The 21,591-nt window shown below is 34.1% G+C and overlaps 1 protein-coding gene across 3 annotated transcripts in view; it reads right to left on the reverse strand.

Annotated features, from left to right (window-relative positions):
• NAA15 (N-alpha-acetyltransferase 15, NatA auxiliary subunit) overlaps positions 1-21,591 on the reverse strand; it is a 76,914-nt gene that overhangs the window by 8,235 nt on the left and 47,088 nt on the right. For all 3 annotated transcript variants that reach the window (XM_074229275.1, XM_074229274.1, XM_074229272.1), the window contains 6 exons: positions 17,542-17,694; positions 16,473-16,601; positions 15,353-15,566; positions 11,254-11,447; positions 9,087-9,195; positions 7,007-7,105 (listed from right to left, as the gene is read on the reverse strand). In XM_074229275.1, the coding sequence (XP_074085376.1) occupies positions 7,007-7,105; positions 9,087-9,195; positions 11,254-11,447; positions 15,353-15,566; positions 16,473-16,601; positions 17,542-17,694 (898 nt within the window). The remainder of the gene's footprint in view (positions 1-7,006; positions 7,106-9,086; positions 9,196-11,253; positions 11,448-15,352; positions 15,567-16,472; positions 16,602-17,541; positions 17,695-21,591) is intronic.

Genomic DNA, 21,591 nt, shown 5'->3' on the forward strand with positions numbered 1-21,591 from the left:
TTCATATCACATTTTTCAAAAAAAAAAACATGCTTTCTGGCATTTCAAATTTGGTCATCATTATTAAGTACATGCTTCACAAAGAACCTGGCCTACTATGTGTTAGGGTAAATTCATTCATTGGTTCTGTGAGACTCACTATATTAGAAAGCATCTAATTTTACAAGTGGGTAAGAAACTAACCTTTGGATTCTTTGATGATTCTTTGACTTCGTCACTTCTCCATCCTACTAAAGTGTGACTTCTAGCATTTCAAATGACAAAAATTTCCACTACAATCTACATTTCCCTATGGACTTCAGAATACTAAGAGGCAACCCTAAGATACAAATAACTTTCAAATTCTTTCACAAATAACTAAAACAAAGAAGTCAAAAAAAAACCTCAAAAATGTGCAAAGAATGAATTTTCTAACTACTCAATTTCCTTAAATGATGGAATGAGTGGTTTCAAAGATCAAAGGAAAATAATTATATACTGATTTCTAGAAGGTAAAGTTTGATTTGCTTCTCACATAAATGAATGAGAAATATGGGTTTACCTATATAAGTAAAAATGAACTGTTCATGGGGTGGCTAGTTGGCGCAGTGGATAGAGAACCGGCCCTGGAGTCAGGAGTACCTGAGTTCAAATCTGGCCTCAGACACTTAATAATGATCTAGCTGTGTGGCCTTGGGCAAGCCACTTAACTCTATTGCCTAGCAAAAACCTAAAAAAAAAAAAAACAACAACTGTTCCAAATCAATTCAGGGGGCAGAGGTAGAATAGATTAAGCTGTGATCTACAGTATTTGTTGTGTAGTGGAGAGAGCTAGAGAGAGAGAGAGAGAGAGAGAGAGAGAGAGAGTGAGAGAGCGTGCACACTGGATTTGGAATCAAAGGATTTTTTATCAAATCATGGCACATTTGCTCAATGCTCTTGGGCAAACATCACTTATCCTGTTACCTAGTTCCCAGATCTGCAGGTTAGCTCAGTAGTTCTTAATGTGTGGTCCTGAAGGTTCCCAAGATCTTTTTTTTTAAATTTTATTTTATTTACTTTTTTTTAGTTTTTGCAAGGCAAACGGAGTTAAGTGGCTTGCCCAAGGCCACACAGCTAGATCATTATTAAGTGTCTGAAGCCAGATTTGAACTAAGGGACTCCTGACTCCAGGGCCAGTGCTCTATCCACTGCGCCACCTAGCCGCCCCCCCCCCCCCCAGATCTTTTCTAAGGATCCATAAGATTAAACTATTTTCATAATAAAATGAAGATGTTCTTTGCTAGTAAAATTACTTTTTTCCCACATGAAGCTAGATTTTAATATATACATCATCCAAAATATTAAAGATTAAATGCAGAAAGCAGATAAGAATAGGGTTGTCCTAGGACAGCTAGGTGTCTCAGAGGAGCGCTGGCCCTGGAGTCAGGTGGATTTTAGTTCAAATCCAGCCTCACACTTGATACTTACAAGCTGTGTGACCTTGGGCAAGTCACTTAACCCCACTGCCCTGTAAAAACAAAAATTAACAAAAGTACAGCTATCTTCTATTAAGCTACATATTGAAAAAATTTCCAAAAATTTGTAGAATGCCATTTTTCTTTTCTTTGGAAAAGGTATTTTTCATCTTCATAAGAAATGTAATTTATATTACTATGTAACTGGTGTATATTTATCATTATTTTTATTTCTACAGGCAAAGGGGTTAAGTGATTTACCCAAAGTCACACAAGTAATTATTAAGCACCTGTGGCTGAATTTGAACTCAGGTCCTCCTGACTATAGGGTCAATGCTCTATCCACTGTGCTACCCTATATTATTTTTAAATGGAATTGACATTTTTAAACTTCTCTGTCTTCATTTTAATATGGTAAACACTGATCGATATAACCTATGTAAACAAAAGCTCTTTGGAGTCCTCAAAATTATTAAGTATGAAGGGGTTCTGAGATCAAAATGCTTGAGAATTCATGAGTTAAATGATCTTTAAGGTGCTTTTTGGCTCTAAATATATAATATTAGGCTACTCATAATTTGGAGTAAGAAATATTTCTCCTAGAAATCTCGAGCTACACCCAAAGGGCTACAAAAATGAGCATACCCTTTGATCCAGCAATACCATTACTGGGTCTATACCCTGAAGAGATCATGAAAAAGGGTAAAAACATCACTTGTACAAAAATATTTATAGCAGCCCTGTTTGTGGTGGCAAAGAACTGGAAATCAAGTAAATGTCCTTCAACTGGGGAATGGCTTAGTAAACTGTGGTGTGTGTGTGTGTGTGTGTGTGTGTGTGTGTGTGTGTGTGTGTGATGGAACACTACTGTTCTATTAGAAACCAGGAGGGATGGGATTTCAGGGATTTGAGATGAGCAGAACCAGAAAAACACTGTATACCCTAACAGCAACATGGGGGGATTTTCAACCTTAAAGGACTCCCTCATTCGATCAGTGCAACAATTGGGAACAATTTTGGGCTGTCTGCAAAGGAGAGTGCCATCTGTATCAAGATAAAGAGCCGTGGAGTTTGAACAAAGTTCAAGTACTATTCCCTTTAATTTAGGGAAAAAAAAAACCCAGATATCTTATTGTTGAAAAAAAAGAGAAAAGAAATAGTTCTCCTAAAAAGGATAAAAATCCCACATGCACAAAAATGTTTATAGCAGCTCTTTTTTGTAGTGGCAAAGAACTGGAAACAGAGGATGCCCATCAATTGGGAAATGCCTAGAAAACTGTGGTATATGTATGTGATGAAACACTATTGTTCTTAAGAAATCATGAGGGATAAGATGTCAGAAAAGCCTGGGAAGACTTGTATGAACTGACAATGAGTGAAATGAGCAGAACCAGAAGAACACTGTACATACTAACGACAATATTCTGTGATGATCAGCCATGATGGACTTAAGTCTTTTCAGCAGCACAATAATCAAAGATAATTTTAAAATACTTGTGATAGAAAATACCATCCATCATATCAAAGAAAGAACTGAGGAACTTAAATGCTTATTATCCTCAATTTTTAAAAATTGTCTTATGCATTAATATCTTTTTTCTTTACTTTTAGATCTGATTCTTCTCTCACAACATGTTCAATATGATCTATGTGTACATGGTGATAAATATAGAGCCTATATCAAATTGCTTTCTGTTAGAGGGAGAGGGGACAGAAGAGAGGAAGAGAGAAAAATTGTAAAGAAAAAAACCTCACCAAAAAACAGATTAGTAAAAATTGCTGCATATAATTGGAAAAAACAAATAAAATATTTTAAAAAAGAAATATTGCTCCTAATTAGATGTTCAAAATGGCCATAGTAAAATAAATAACTATGCATATAAGATTAATAAAAGTCTGTCTTTTTAAGAAATATGAACAATTAGAGCAAGAAGTTGCATACCATAACTTGTAATCACCATATCAGGTTAAACACTTCTTTGTGGAAAGTATTACAGGGGTACTGACTGATTTGTCAAAAAAAATTTTTTTTAAAATAGGGACTCAAAATACTCTATCAACATAACAGGAAGGCCCTAAATCTTGCAAAAATGACAAGATATGGAATTAATTGTAAATTATAACAAAAGCAAATCAGTGTTAATTTACAAGATATACCAACCACTGGAATGCATAAACAAAACAGGAAACAAAGGAAGCATGTGGATATCCTCGCTTTGTAACTTATACTAACGTTTGATTTAGTGTATAAGGCCAATCATGGTATTTTAAACATTACAACTTAGTAAAATAAGGAGCTATAGAAAAAACAGAAGTGATCTAAGGAAGGAAAATAAGGGATCTATAGTAAGAATAGGGTAATAATTCTATTACAGGAATTTTCTTTTGCAAGGCAAAAGGGTTACGTGACTTGTCCAAGGCCATACAGCTAGGTAATTATTAAGTGTTTGAGGCCAGATTTGAACTCAGGTCCTCCTGACTCCAGGGCTGGTGCTCTATCCACTATGCCACCTAGCTACTCCCAGGAATTTTTTTTGTCTATAAATTGGATGGATTAAAAAATTGGGCAGGTTATTTTCAATTTCATGAAATGCAGAAAAAAGGAGGGAAAAAGATATTAACTTCTTGCTTTTACACTGTAATAGTAATTCCTACTTCTTTGTGAGTCTGTTTCAAATCCTTATCTTGAAAACTTATGAAAAACAAAATCTATAATGTGAAATACTAGTATAATCTGCTTTATGTATATATTAATTTAAATATTCTTTCATATGATAAATTAATAATCTATCTGGACATGGTACTAAACCTTTTTCAGATACATAAGAGATGTTCAATAATGTATAAGAGTAGTAGATTTGGAACTAGGATTTATTCAAAATTCTCCATCTAAGGAGGAATATTTTCAAATACACCTTTGTTCCATTCTTCAAAAATACTACACAAAACAAATGCTAATGAGAAGTTATCCCTTAATGAATTTACAAAGTAAAATCATATAGTCAGAAATAAGTGATTAAATTTTGATAAAAATTTACATTTAACCAAATAATGACAATGAGGGGCAGCCAGGTGGCCCAGTGGATAGAGCACCTGCCTGGGGTCAGGAGTACCTGAGTTCAAATTTGTCCTCAGATACTTAATAATTACCTAGCTGTGTGGCCTTGGGCAAGCCACTTAACCCCATTTGCCTTGCAAAAACCTAAAATAACAACAACAACAACAACAAAGGGTGAATTCATTAACTGAATTCTGGTTCCTAAAGCATTTCCACAGAGCTCTTCCAGCTAAGTGAATTCCACTGAATACTTGGAGCAATGACAAAACTAAAGTTGATGTCACTTCAAGGAACACTATGCCTGTGCCAGTGTGAAGTTTCTGTGCAGTTACATCTCCCATAGTACCTCTGCAGGAAAAGGTTGTCAAATAGATAGCCCACATCATCTGTACACACTCAATAATAACAGCACACCCAGACCTAAATCTGCCACAGTTTATTCACATGTAAGTGGGAGGGAGAACAAATGCTCAGGCATTTAACACTAATTTTTACTGGATCTTGGGACCAATATTTTTCCATGGCACAAAAATTACAGTTTAATTTCGTGGAAAAATAGGCAACAACTATTATAAATGTTTACTGCTATGCCCCTTTACAAGAATACACTAAACTGGGGTGGCTAGGTGGCACAGTGGATAAAGCTCCAACCCTGGAGTCAGGAATACCTGGGTTCAAATCTGGTCTCAGACACTTGATAATTACCTAGCTGTGTGGCCTTGGGCAAGCCACTTAACCCCATTGCCTTGCAAAAAAAAAAAAAAACCTTAAAAAAAAAAAAGAATATACTGAACTGATAACCAAACATTAAGCTGTAAAATATTGGGAGGGAATCCCCCACGCCACCCCCAACCCCAGACTAAGACTTAACCAAGGTCACTTCAAATACTATCCTTTGGATTCCACTCCACAACCTACTCCACCACTCCCCCACCCCCAAAAAAGATAAACAAATGAGCAAATGACAGACTTCTATCATTTTGTTTGGAAGGAAATTAGAGGCCATAGAAGACTACTTCTTAAAAATGCAGGAATTCCCTACATAAATTCATAATATCTTTGAAAAGTTGTCCAACTTTTATTTCTACATTTCTAATGATGAAGAAATTTACTGCTTAATAAGGGAACCAACTCCAATACTGTCAGAATGTTTTCCTTATACTAAAACTTAAGAGATTGGGTTTATTAGTTTCATTTTGTTTTGTTCAGTTTTAGTGTGGGTACTTCTTTTTTCTTTTTCCACCTAATTACATGAAAAGATAGCTAATAGAGAAAATACTGTTTCAGTCTCTAGTGTCAGGTTTTTTTTTTTAAAGAAAATTTAGAATAAAGTTCATAGCTGGAAATTTTAAAGTTAACTTGATGTTAAAATTCTTTTGTGATTTTTTTTATTTGGTCAATTTTTCCCTTTCCTCCATTTAAAAAATGTCAATTTACCTATAACACTTTAACACTTAGTAAGAGATTACCTACTGTAAAATACTTCTGAATTCTGAAGGCCAAAATTGTTAAATTCAGTTTCCATTTAAAAAAAATACCTAAAGAAATACAACATGCCCATAAAATAATCTATGATTTATGATTTCAAAAACAGCACACTGTAAGATTACAGAGTGTTATCCTGGGAATAAGGAGACCTAGGTTTAAATCCCAATTCTGCTAAGTTATGAAAACTGTATAATTTTAATCAAATTATATAACCTCAATGTGCCTCATACTCCTTACCTGTAAAATGAGGGAGTTGAACTAGACACTGTCTAAGGGGTTTTTTTGAGCTTAAAATTCTGATTTGAACACCAAAACTACATAGTATATTTTAAAACATGTTTTGTTATGAATATTGATTTTAAAGGCTTACTTTGACATTTACTAAAATAGTAAAATGACTTTTCAAACATTATTTTATTCCAAATAATATTTTGTACTAAATTTTTTAACCTACTGTCTAAAAATTCAGATTTATCAAACAAATGAATCAGAAAGCAACTACTACATTCACTTTCTAAAGTATTCTTTGCTTTCCAAATAAATTTACTTGAAACAAGCAAAATCCTTGAAATAATAAATTTCTCTAAGACAGATCTAAGAACTTTTATGAGTCACAATCCCTTTAGGCATCAGATGAAGTCAACATAATCCTTTTCAAAATGTTTTTAATATATACTATACTTAGGATTACAAGTGAAATCACTAATAGTGAGTTAAAATATTTTTAAAAACAAATTCAATACTTAAAATTATGTGCCTATAAAAGCCAGAATTTATGCATTAATTCTCAGATATATGTCTAATTCACTGACATACAGAGAATAAGAGACTGAAGTACATCACCTGAAATTCTTTCTGGTCAAATACACCTGTAGCTTTAAAATGTAGATATTAGCCATAAATAAGGATCATTGTTCTTCCTCAAACTACATTACTAACTAATAAAATCTTACTTTGAAAAGAATTTTTGATATACTTAACAATATTATTAACAACAAGGGGTTAAAAAAAAACTAAGACATACCAGCACTGAAAAGGCGAATCATACACTCATGAAGCCAAGGATGACTGGAATCAATAGCAAATGCCCTCTTTACTGACTGAAGCATCAAAAGAAACTTTTCTATCGAAGAGAAAATTAGAAGACGTTAAAAAAGTTTACTTTATAGGATGTCCTCAACTCAGAGAACTTGCTAAAGTAGATAAACAGTTTTGAAACAATGACCAAATGAAAGTTAATTACATGTTAATTGCAGCCCATTATTTGAATCAAATGATTTCTCTAAGCAATAGCAATGCAAGCTAAATATAGAATCCAAGGAACATAAAAAGGGAATTTCACTAAAACATAGGCATTAATTCAATATCAGCATTCAACAATCTCTGAATTACTAATCTAGTACTGTAAAACAATAAAGAAACAGCAGAACATTTTGTAATATTAGAGAAAATACCAGGAAAAGCATATGTCCTTGAAACTGTCAGCTACCATGTGATCACCTTAACATGGTTTTCCTTCTAATCCTTCTGACTCCAAGTCACAGGAAGGACAAAAAGACAAGAGTTGTCTTTTCAAAGATTTATCAGGACCACATCCTACCCCATAACTGACTTTTGAAGTGCTAATAAGTCATTGCTCTCCAGCATCAAGATTTTCAAAGTATTTTTCTTTCCTACAAACCAGGGAGGCTACATTACAGATATGATGAAACATCTGTATTTCTGTTTTTATATAAATAAGCATAATATCTTGTTTTTCCCCTATTCACACCTTCAGGTTCTTGAAACCCTATCACTATCATCTAAGTTCTGAAAATGTTTTTCCTTAGCTCCAATTGGGCCCAAAATTCTCAATAATGTCTATGTAGACAAAAGGGTTTTTAGCACTATGTTCAAAGTTTGCATAATCTTAGTATTAAATATCACAGATTCAAAAATCCTGGAGAACACTTCATCCCAACATTAGAGATGTAGAATAACTACCTAGTTGTGTGACCTTGGGCAAGTCACTTAACCACCCACTGCCTTGCAAAAAAAACCCAAACAAAAAAACAAAATAACAGGGAAACAGAGCAAAGCAAAGTGAAAAAAAAAAAGGTCTAGATGGGATAGTAAGGTCTAAGAGCACCATTTTCCTTAAAAGCAGAACTTTAAAAGGTTGGAGACTCAATTTTTACAATAATAAAATTCCCTGGGACTCCCACTTCCTTATTTATAAAATGAAAGGGTATGACTAGGAATCCTCAAAGCTCTAGAACTATGAACTCCAATTGCCTGCGAGTTATTTTCAATTTAATTCCCTGCCACAGTTCAAACCTCAAGGTTCTTCATTCCCCTTCCATTCCCCACAAAAAATTCTTATTCCTAGTCACCAAAATTGGCAGGCATTATTAATTCCTTTCCTCTCTCAAACTCCATATTCACTCAATAGTAAAGTCTTCTTTCAACTTTTCTGAGAAACAAGGGACAATTTGACTCTTTTCTATTGCCATTGCCACAAACCCTAGTTTATGCCCTGATAAACTCAAGTATGGAAAACTCCTTTTCCATTATTTTCTATCCTTGATAGTAGTTGTAACATTTTTGATATTACCTCTCAAAAATAAAATAATAATAATAACAATAAGTAAATGGTTCCCTATTTCTTTCCAAGTAAGTTCAAAGTCCTTATTCTGACATACAAAGTTCTTTTCAGTCTGACTCCAGGTTACCTTTCTATGTCACTTAGGTTTGAGCCTGTACTTTTCCCAGTGTTTGTTCTTGTTCATGCTAGTGTCTGTTTTAGCAATTTCCCTGACTTTATATGTCTGTGAACAGAAATCCTTCCCATTTTTAAAGATCCTGTATAAATGCCATTTTCTCTAGGAAGACTACTCTAATTGCCTATTCTGATCACCTATCTTTTCTCTGAGAGTCTATGATACTTTATTTAGATGGCTCAAATGAGATATAATCCCTATCTTCTAATAGCCGGTAAGTTCTCTTAGTATGGACTCCCTGGTTTTGTTCTAAACAGGCATGGTTAAATGAATCTATGACTATACTAGAATGCATCATGGTATCTGCCAGGAGACCCTATTGTGAATGATTCATTCATCACTTACCTTTCCTAAAGTATATCTCAAAGGCAAAAAGATGGGTCTCTATCTTATTCTTTACTAAGTTCTTTAATGGTGTTAAAAATTTAATAGCTTCTTCCAATGGAGTTTCAACCTAAAAAAAAAAGAAAGGATATCAAATAACCAATTTAGTAACTCAGCTTATGATCACTATTAATTGTAACTCTCTGTATTTGAACTCAGTGTTCAATTTTTTATGATGCTGAATTTATGAAGTAGTTTTAGATAATATTCCTTTTGGACACATTTTGTCAATTAGACCTCTTACCTAAAACAGGCTCACTCACCTCAAATTCCTTTCTATCTAATAGGATAACAAATTATAATATTCAAGGATAAATTCTTAGGATTATAATATGGACAATTCACAAACTGATGAAATGTCAGTATTATGAACCAAAAATAGCAAGGAATCAAGAATCTTGCATTCATGATGTTGAGTGAGATGAAGAACATTTTACACTCTAACAGCAACATGAGGGTGATGATCAACCTTAATGGACTTGCTCATTCATTCCATCAGTGCAATAATCAGGGGCAATTTTAGGGGATCTGATCTATGATGGAGAATACCATCTGTATCCAGAGAAAGAACTGTGGAGTTTAAATGAAGACCAAAGATTATTACCTTAAATTTTTATAAAGGTTAACTCAGGTACTACATAATTTCGCCATCTCTAATATTTAATTTCTTTCTAGAGAATATGTTTGTTCTTTCAACACACTTAATTCTGATCAATGTGCACATCACAGAAACAATGTAAAGTTTATCAGATTGCCTTCTGTGGGGAAGAGGGGGAAAAAAATTGTAAAATTCAAAACCATACAAAAAAAGATTGGTAGAAGCTACTATTGTATATAATTGTAAAACAAAAGAATTTTGCATTCAAGAATTTAAAAAAGTATGAAATGTAAGGGACATTAAGTTCTCTAGTGTACTTGGATACATAGAAAATAAGAAAGTCCTTCAATATCTACCACAACCACCAACACATTCCATCATACAATCCACTTCTAAGTATGTGTGGTCTATGGAGAACCTTTGAGGACATGTGTTCATTTGTGCTAAAAATTCATTCACTAGGTAATGTAAAGGCATTCTTAATTCTAATTAAGTTCAGTGTTAAATATTTTGGAGTTTTTTTTTTTTATTACAAGCCTTTGAAAATGTGAAAGCATAGGGGCATGGATCATTGCACAAAATGTCAGTCTTTGGTAATTGTTGATTAGTTCAGCTGAACGTTCCCCTCTTTTTTTTAATTCATTGTAAGAGGCAATGGATTTCTGGACAGTAAAGGGAAGAATATTAGGAAACAAAGGCAATTTAAAAGCAAAAGATATCAATAATAAAATTTTTAAAATCAGTGGAAGGAATTATTTTGAAAATTTTCCAAGGTTTGTCATAATATGGTCACTATGGCAAACTTAAGGAGAGCATATCTGTATTAATAAATTGGATTTTTGATGTCTAGAGAAATGTGGAGAGGGAGTGAGGAAGAGATAGAGGAGGAGGAAGCACAGGGAAAGAGAACGGCTAGATGAGGGAAAGAGAAAAGATATATGAGGGAAAGAAAGAGAAATGGGGAGTGGGAAAGAGAAAGTGGGAGAACAGGAGAGAGAAATGGGAGAGGGAGAGAACAAAGATGGGAAGAATATGATGTACTGAGACTTATTTGAGAATTGGCTATATGACTCAGCTTAAAAAGGTCTAATTTACCAGATGAAAACCTAATATATAGAGTACCTTTTAAAAAACATCGGCAATAAGATCTAGCAATTTATAATAAAATAAATTTCTGTTCACGTTCATGAATCTATTAGAGAAAAGCATAAGGCAATTGGCTCCAAGTTAAAAGAGGGAAAATTAAGAATGTTTATCAATAGAATAAAATGTTATCAATGAACAAACACAGCCAAACAGCCAATTCCAGTTTAATAGGTTTTCACATTTTTCAATAGTTTATCTTCAGATCACAAAATATTTAATCAAGTTTTAAACTTGAAAAGTGGAAAGGAAAGAAGATAAAGAAATAGAGACAGAGCAGAATAAAAATGAAAAGTTATTTCTAAATTAAAAAACTATTATCATGTTGACTAAAGAAGAGTTGGTCTTCCATTCAATTACATTCAAATACACTCTACTAATAAGTACCTTGGCCAATTTCTCAGGGATAAGTTCTTCTTTTGGACCTCCAATTTCCTCATCGTCATCATCCTTCTTCTTCTTCTGATTTCTTTGCTGCTTCTCTTTCTCAGCATTCTTTTTCTCTTCTTCAAGTTGAGCTTTCTTTTGAGCTCTTCTTTGTTTATTACGTAATTTCTTTAGCTCTTTATCTGACATATTTGCTAAGGTATAAAATTAAAAAATGATTACAACTCTTTTTTGAAGATTCAATATTATAACAGTATTTTTTTCATTAGCACCACCACCATTTCCTCAAAAAGTACTGCATGGAAAAGCAGGAGTATACACATAAGATACAGATATGCCACACATAAAACATATTTTAAGTGAATTAAGATGAATTTTATTAAAGAGTGAATTTCTTTAACTTATCTCTCACACCTGAGCTGGCAATCACCACTAAACATATTTGAAAGTCTATCCTATTCAAATTTACAAGTAGTAAATTACTTGTCTTTAATGCCAATAAGTAATTCTTACTTGGATAATTCTTATTATTATTAAAAGAGGAAAGTGTTTTAAAATTCCAAAATGTTTCACTATGAAATTCAAAACCAAATTGGGGGGGGAGGGGAGAGGATTAACTGAATCATTTGTTTTCTTTTCTTTCTCCCCAATCAAGAATTAGATAATAGCAAAAATAGTTTCAACTACCAAGTAAAAAGTCAAGGACACAAAGGTAATTACATGAAAGATGAAAGTGCTTAATTTATTAGCAGTTACCACTCAATAGCTAAAGATAGGAAAAATTCTTAACAGGATGACAGTGGTTTATAATGTAAATATTCTAACTGAAATAAAGCAAGCATCAAGGTAATTCATATGAAACAAATTTGGCAACCTACCCTACATGAAAACTACAACCTTATTTAATAAATTGGGTAATTATTTCAGATTGCTATTTTGCATATTCAGAAAAAGGGCCCATCAAAAGTATACCTTATAAACTCTAGATCATAAAAAACATTTTATTCCAGTTTATTTTGCAGATTAAGAAAATGAAGCCCAAAGGTTAGGTGAAGGATTTATCTAAATTCTGAATGTGAATGAGAAAAAAGGAACTGTAATTCTGATCTAATCATGACTCTCAGGCTGCCTTTCTCAACTATATTATGTTGATACTTTTTTTTGTCAATGTTTAATTCTTGATTCATTAGAATGTTGATTCAATTACAAAGGAATTGGGGTAATTATGGCATATCATTTATAAATGCCAACTTAAAATTGGCAGGAAAACTGTCTCAGATTACATTATTTCTATCCTATACTGGCTTAAGCATTTATACAAATGTATATATACATATATACAAAAAATTCTATTCAGAACCACAAAGTCACTGATAAAGTAATTCACCAAATTATCAAGAATAAATCCCAGGTTACCAACTATGACAACTTTATGTCCATGATACACACATAATATGATTACTTTTAAAGTATCCCCTAACCAAGAGAAAGCTCAGTTCAAAAAAAGAGAAACTAACTCCATACTCTGCTGTGTATAAGGATTTTTTGTTTCACCTGAGTATTCAAAAATAGACCTGGTGTCAGAGTTCGAGAGTAGCTATCTCATTTTCCTAAGACTATAAACTCCTTGGCATAAAATGGAAGCTTTGGGCTGCTGGTATAGAATAATAATAAGCAAAATCAATAAACTAACATTCAAAATTCTAGAATACTGAAGAACCAGAATTAATAAATTAAAAAGCAACAAAAAATTCAGTACACCATAATGGTGAAAGCAATTCTAAATTTCAAGATAAAATATGTTGTTCTTGCTTCCAGCAACACTCTACCAAGAGATCATTATTCTCCAAATAACTTAATGGTTTCCAAAGTTTTTCAAGAGAAAGGGTCTTTCTAAAATAGTGAACATGAAATTATGTAGATGTTAAAAAATATATGTAGTGAAAAAGGATAAAAATCTCACAAGTACAAAAATATTGATAGTATTTCTTTTTTGTAGTGGCAAAGAACTGAAAAATGAGGAGAAGCCCATCAATTGGGGAATGACTGAAAAATTGTGGTATATGTATGTGATGGAACACTATTGTTCTATAAGAAATCATGAGGGATGGGATGTCAGAAAAGCCTAGAAAAACTTGCATGAAATGATGGTGAATGAAATGAGCAAAACCAGAACATTATACACACTAACAACAACTTGTTCATTTCAATAGCACATATAATCAAAGGCAATTTTAAAAGATTTGTGATGGAAAACACCATCCATATTCAGAGAGCTGTGGAGCTTAAATAAGACCAAAGCTTGTCATCTTCAATTTTTTAATTGTCTTTTTTTTTCACTTAATACTTTCTTCCATTTGGATTTGATTCTTCTCTCATATTATGAGCACTATGGATCTTTTGTTTATCATGATTATAAATATACAGCATATATTAGATTGCTTTCTATCTGGGGAAGAGGGAAGGAAGGAGAAAAATTTAATTCAAAAAAGATTGGTAAAAATTGATGTAGTTTGAAAAGCAAATAAAATATTAATAAAAAGGGGGAAAGTGTGTGTGTGCATGTGTGTGATAGATATTCATCTCGAAAATAGCCTAACATCTTCTGTTTTGTTCTAAAATTTCTCTATCTTCCCTTCTCTCTCAAAAGAATATTTTATATGTTCAGACCTTACAAAAGTCTAAGATTAGTGGACTTCAACAGTGTTTCAAATCACTTTGGAAAACACAGATTTACAAATCTTCATAAAATGAATTCTATGATTTACATTCAATAAAGGATGATAGAATGAAAGAGTGTGTTATTGTATATCACTATGGATGGAAGGCAAGTAGGGGAAAAAACCTGACTTTGAATCAATCTCCCCCCACCCCGGGGGATTTTGGGCAACTCTTCCATACTATAAGTGTCAGGGAAGGCGCTGAATTGAATTGGCAAGAGCCCCATACTCTTTTTTCTAGATCTAGTCTGCATGTCTTCCTTAGATGAGCTCAAACAGAATTCAGAGAGTCTAAATCTCTCATTTAATTTATGGAAGAGTCATGGTCCAGGGGGTGAAAGGACTTGGCTAGACAAGGTCGGAATCAATTTTAGAGCCCAGGTCTCCTGATTCCTAGACTAGTAATGCTTGTCCAATTATTCCAGGCTGTCCCCTCAGCAATTTCAAAAATGATACTGGGGGGTGGCTAGGAGGCGCAGTGCCAGTGGATAAAGCACCAGCCCTGGAGTCAGGAGTACCTGAGTTCAAATCTGGATTCAGATACTTAAAATTACCTAGCTGTGTGTCCTTGGGCAAGCCACCTAACCCTATTTGCCTTGCAAAAACCTTAAATAAAAAAAAAAGTGATACAGATCAAGGTTGAAAACAACTATAGTCAGCTTCCAACAACCTAAGGCCATTTTACTAAAAGAGCTTCCTGTTGAAGAAATGCAGCAACACAAAGGCCATCATCAGAGCTGCCACCAAGGGGTCAGGGAAAGGGACTGGATAACAATGGGCTTTTAAGTTTGATCATTATGAGAAGACAGGTTATTAGGAAGGTATATCAAAGAGAAGCAGAGACTGACACTTATTTCAAACAACTTCATTTCTCTGTCCATCTATAAAATAAGGTGATAAGGACTATATGATCTCTAAAAACTTTTATAGTACTAGCATGTTATTCTTTTCTACACACAAAAATTATGAAATTCAAATATACTTAGTAAATGTTATTGGTCATCATTTTTTGTTCTTTTTGTTTTTTAAAAAGGTAATGGAGTTAAGTGACTTGCCCAAGGCCGCACAGCTAGGTAATTATTAAGTGTCTCACAATGGATTTGAACTCAGGTCCTCCTGACTCCAGGATCAGTGTTCTATCCAATGTTCCACACCTAGCTGCACCTTTATTGGTCATCACTAAAGTATGAATTTATTCCATGAATGCATTGAAAACAGAAATGTAACAGCTGTGACACATTCGCCTTTCAATGAAATACACAAAATTCAACGTTGTTATTAGAGAGCATCCCAATGACAAACTGACATATAAAAAGAGAATCTATGTTAGGTACACATACAAAACAAATTAGACCAAAAGCAACTGAGTGATCTTATACCTGTATCAGCCTCATGTTCTTTATTCTCATCTGTTAGTGGATTATCATGAAGTTTCAAATATATTTCTATAGCAATCCTTGCTGCCTTGAAGTAAAACGGATGCTGTCGAAGTACGTCTTCGAGTTTTAATAAGTCCACATAAGACCTAAGTGTGATCTTCCTCATACAGTACGTATGAAAGTCAAACTGGTCATCAGTGATTTCTACAAAATGCTAACATAATACAATGTTCTTTAGCAAATATTAATGTAGGAAATAACAAATAAATAAAATAAACCGTATAAAATTCTGAAATTACTTTAATTTCATTATGAAATAGGAAAATGAAACCAAAAACAAAAGTTCATAGTAATTTACAATCCTCAAATCGAAATTTAAAGGAGATCAACAACAGTAAACAAAACACAAACCCTAAAATTATCTATTACACATAGATCAGTTAGTAAAATAAAAAGAAAAAAGTCAATTCATTCTGAATGAACTATTGTAGGGAGATAAAACAACAGTTTGATAACTAAGAAATATGATACAGAAATTTATTAGAATTAGTGATTTTTGAATACTTCAGTTGAATTACTGAGAAACAAAAAGTGGTAGAACATCACTGATTAAAAAGTAAACTGTCTTATTTAGTACTATGAGTACAATGAGTTAATTCACCAATTAAATGCCTTCTCCTTTTTCTGTAAGGTACTTATTAGTAGCTGATAGGGATACAAAGACAAAATCTGTCCCTATTCCAAAGGAGTGAACATTCATTGGAGAGTGGGGGTGGAGGTGTGAGTAAAAGCAAACATAGAGAAATGCAAAATAAAACCAAAGCATTTCAAAGGTAGAGAGGAGTGGGACACATTAAAAACTTAAGAGAAGATAACATCAGAACAAAAAAGCCTTGGATAAGAGGTTGCACCTAAGTTGAATTCTGAAGAGAGGTCAGGAAAACATTATAGGAATTGGATAGTGATAGCCAAAGAAAATATCAATTAATATATTTATGAAAATTATAAATAAAATTATAAAAGAGCAAAAAAATTATACTATAAAAGGAACCCTAGGAAAAGTGTATGTCAAAACAAAATTTCAATGAAGAAATTTTATGACAAAAAGAATTTTACTTACTCTCTCAATTTCATGACATTTCTTAAGTGCTTCACCAAATTTATTCATTGCCTTATAAGCTTGTGCACATTCTGTCTGGAACCACATACACTGCATTTCATTCAGATTTTCCACTGCAGATGTTCCTTCCTATTAGAAAACCACAAAATACATTAATAAATACTACCATTTTATTGCTCCACTGAACTTTGATGAATTTAGCAAGAATAGTTTAATTTTTTAAAGGCTCATATATATTCAGGGCATGAGCAGAAATAAGAAAAATTATATTTCTAACCTATGCAAAAATAATTGAAGATCTAGTAAACGTTCAAAGGGTTCAAAGATTACCCACACATTTGTCATAGATGTGGAAGGACTCAATTTCCTGCCAATTTAAGGCTTAAAACAAAGAGGAACACAGAACTGTTGGAAATACAAGAGTCTACCAAAAAAAAAAAATACTTTTAGGTTTCTCATGTCAACTTATCTGACTAGTCTTTTTTTAGAGAGTTAGATTTTCTATAACAAAAAAGGTTAAAGACAGAACTCTAAGAAAAATTATTTATATATTTATATAATATATACTGATTTACTTAAACAATTCAAATGTATTAAGTTGGACTTGATTTAAATTAGTAGTCAAAAATCTGTTTAATTTTTAATTAAAGCAAAGATTGCAAAAAAAAAAAACTGCTCAAAATACCCATTAACTCATTGAACTGGAGAGAGTTCAGTGCTCAATGACTTCAAAATTAATGATTTTAATTAGTTTGTCATTCAACTGTGTCATATAGCAGGGAAATTAATCAAAAAAGGTGAGAAAAGAAACCACTTTTCTAATAGAGATATGTATGTGTATATACCTGTAAATGCATACATATGTGAGTATATACATTCTTTAAAAAATCTATACCTTTCAAGTTGGAAAAAATATACAATAAGGATAAAGAAACTTTTTAATTAAAAATTAAACAGATTCTTGACAACTAATTTAAATCAAGTCCATCTGTTGGTATATTGTGTTTGAGTGTGAAGAAAATGATTATGAAAGAAATCAAAGCATATGATAATTGATATATATACAAACCCTTGTAAACTTAGAGCACATTTCCTCAGCCTCTTTAATCAGGTTGGCTTTCAGCATGTACTTGGCACATTTGGAGTTGATAAATCTATCTGCTGTGTCCAGGGCCTGAGCTTCATCCATCCATCGAGCAGCTTCTTTAATATTGCCAGCATGCTTAACAAGGAAGAAGTAAATATCACATGAGAATGGCAACTTTTTTTTTATGTTTTTGCAAGTCAAATGGAGTTAAAGTGGCTTGCCCAAGGCCACACAGCTAAGTAATTATTAAGGGTCTGAGACTGTATTTGAACCCAGGTAACTCCTGACTCCAGGGCCAGCGCTTTATCCACTGTGCCACCTAGCCGCCCCGAGAATGACAACTTTTTAAAGGACATAATATATTATTTAGCTACTGAAAACTTAACAAAAAGTAAAAAAGCAGAGCAGTATAAGCACATACAAAGAAATGATTCTTCTTTGTCCCTTACAACTAACTAATTAGTAGAGGTACCAGGTAGTCTACCATAATGTATATTAATTTCATCACTTTGAAAAGAAATCAATTTTTAATGCCTCCTGGGTAAAAAAAAAAAACAAGACATACTTATGAAGTGTTCTTGTCTTAACAAGCTTGTGTGAGCATCATTATCCCAATTGCACACAAAAATTAATTGAGGTAAAACAATTTGTTCCTAGTTTTATAGCTAAGCAATAGAAAGAAGCTCCAGTCAACCCCAGGTTACTCAGCTCTAAATTAAATTGATTTCCATGTTATCAAAAAGCATTCATCTCGATATGATTTGTTTCGCATCACATACAACTTAGATCAATGCATACCACAGGAAATATGTAAAGACTAACAGGCTGCCTTCTGTGGGGGGTGGGGGGAAGGGAAGCGAGACTGGGAGAGGACCATAAAATTCAAAATAAATAAATAAAGGACTTTGAAAAAAGCATTCATCTCTGAACAGAATATTACAATCCAACTTATTAGCCACATTCAGCAACCACAGTGTAATAGCAGGGTGATCATTAGCATTTTAGATTGTAATTTGCCTTACTCCTCTTCCTAAAACTCACTCAACAAGTTGTGGCTTATGAGAGTCAAGTTCAACAGTGCCCACAAAAGCTGAGGAGCATCTTGTGAACAAAGGCTTTGGTGTTAATATTAAATACATTTTGAATACATACAAATAGCATTCTTCTATACTATTAAAGTTTTTTGTGGACATAAAATAATACCTCTCCTGGTAGTCAAACTATTTAAATTATTTTTAATGGAACTTTGTATGAAAGGTCAACACTGCCTTTGGATGCTGTTTTGCATCAGCCTAAGAAGCATTATCTAAATTAGAAAAGAAAAGCAAAATTGGACAGAGAAAGACCAGAAAACAGCAACATCTGGTTTTGACAAAGATTTGCTCTGTCAAATGTCCTCACATTTTAATTCAAATAGTATGAAATCTATCTTAACATGAAGTTCACATAGTCACACAAAGACTCTGCCTAAAAGTAGTTATTTCTAGGGAAGGGAACAAGCAGGTTATTAAGCACAAGACATTTCTCTGTCTCTGTCGAACTCACTCTCGCCAGGTCTAGTTCTCTATCTCCTGGACCTCTCAAAACCCTCAAGAAAACACAACAATCTAGGACATTGGGAAGGTATTTCTCCAATGTCCCCCAGCCACCAAATGAGATATTTCAATAACATGATTCTCAGCTTCTACTCTTTCTACCAAGATGGCTATCTGAATGGGAAACTGTCATCCAGTTCCCATATACTTAGTCCAGCAAAAACCAAAATGAATCATTATCATGAAATCCAATGAGGAAATAATACTGACACTCACAAAAAGTCAGCTCCAAGTGACCTGTTTAGCCAGAGGTAGTCAGGGACATGTGCTGCTTACAAGGCTCTATATTTTAAAGAAGAAAGAGAGGACTCCCATGGGGAAGTCCCACTGCAGAAAGGTAGCCAAAGGGGCGGCTAGGTGGCACAGTGGATAAAGCGCTGGCCCTGGAGTCAGGAGTACCTGGGTTCAAATTCAATCTCACACACTTAATAATTACCTAGCTGTGTGGCCTTGGGCAAGCCACTTAACCCTGTTTGCCTTGCAGAAACCTAAAAAAAAGAAAAAAAAAGGGAAGCCAAAGTAGCACCAAGCAGTGACCATCATAGTGTTGATATAAAAGAAGTTGGAGAGTTTCCCACTAGGTGACAATCAAGCCAAGACCCAGAAAGCGAAAAACTAAGGAAGTCCATTGAACCAAAAGTGTAATAGTAAACTGAATCTAGTCCTGGAAAAAGGCTCCAATCTAGGAACTGAAGCTGGATCCTGAGTATAAAAAAGAAAAATAAGGGGCAGCTAGGTGGTTGTAGTGGACAGAGGGTTGATCTTGGGAGTCAGGAGGACCTAAGTTTAAATCTGGTCTCACACCGGATACTTGCTAGTTGTGTGATCACACAGCCAGCAGCTTGGCCACCACAGCCCAGATCCAGGAAACAGAAGCAGGAAGAGCAGGTAAGCATGAGCCCATTGAACCTAGGGAAGGAGTGAAGAGAGAGAGAGACTACAGAGCTCTGCCCCTGGAACAGGACTCTTGGGGCTCTGAACACATTCAGATCCTGATTGCAGTCTAAGCCCCCCATAGAAAAACAAGGCACCCCCACCTCAGCCCCATGGCAGAGGGGGTCGCATATGGTCATTCACAGACCAGGAGGGAGGACAGAGCCTCACACACTGAGACCCTTGTGGCAGTGTCCCAAAAGCTCAGATAGCACCCCCAAAACAGGCTTAGGCTGGGAAAATGAGCAAGCAGAGAAAAAAGAGGAATACCATTGAGAAATACATTATCTATGACCCCAAGAAGGATCAAAATACTCAGTCTGAAGATGAGGAAGCACAAGCTCCTGCATCTAAAGACTCCAAGACAAACAGAAATTGGGTTCAGGCTATGACAGAGCTCAAAAAGGACTTTGAAAATCAAATGAGGGAGTTAAAGAAAAATTGGCCAGATGGAAAAAAGAGAAGACAAAACTCGCTGAGGAAAACAAATCCTTCAGACAAAGAATAGAACTCAGGGAGATTGATGAATTTACAAGAAATCAGGACTCAATACTTCAAAAGCAAAAAAAAGGAAAAATTAGAAGAAAATGTGAAACATTTGTGAAACAAATGATATGGAAAAGAGATTTAGGAAAGATAATTTAAAAATTATTGGAATACCTGAAAGTCATGATCAGGAAAAGAGCCTTGACATCATTTTCAAAGAATTACTACAGGAAAATTGCCCTGATATCGTAGAAGCAGGGGGCAAAATAGAAATGGAAAGAATCCACCGATCCCCCTGATTAAGAGATCCCAAAAAACCAACCCCTAGGAATATTATAGCCAAGTTCCAGAACTCCCAAGTCAAAGAGAAAATATTACAAGCAGCCAGAAGGACACAATTCAAATACTGTGGAGCTGCAATCAGGATCTTACAGGACTTAGCAGCAATTACATTAAAAGCTCATAGGGCTTGGAATATAATATACCAGAAGGCAAAAGAGCTTAGAATGCAACCAAGAATCAACTACCCAGCAAAACTGAATGTCCTCTTCCAGGGAAAAAGAATGGACTTTCAATGAACCAGGGGAATTTCAAATGTTCCTGTTGGAATGGCCAGAGCTGAACAGAAAGTTTGATCTTCAAATACAGGACTCAGGTAAAGCATAAAGATTGGAGGAGAAGGGGAAAATAGGAAGGACTTAATGAGGATGAACTGCATGTATTCCTGCATAGAAAAATGACACTGATAATACTCATATGAACCTTCTCAGTTAATAGAGCAAATAGAAGGAGCTTTTATAGTTGAAGCACAGAAGAAAGCTGAATTTGAAGATAAAATATGGTAAAAATGGAGTCAATAGAAAAAAAGGGAAATGTAATGGGAGAAAGAAAAAGGAGAGGGGGAATAGGCCAAGATATTTCATATAATAAGATTTTTCTTTATTACAATGATATGGAAAGGAGGAAGGCAAGGCGGAATGAGGGAATCTTCGCTCTCATCAGAGGTGGCTAGGAGAGG

Source organism: Macrotis lagotis, chromosome 3, assembly GCF_037893015.1.
Source record: "Macrotis lagotis isolate mMagLag1 chromosome 3, bilby.v1.9.chrom.fasta, whole genome shotgun sequence".
Classification (NCBI taxonomy): domain Eukaryota; kingdom Metazoa; phylum Chordata; class Mammalia; order Peramelemorphia; family Peramelidae; genus Macrotis; species Macrotis lagotis.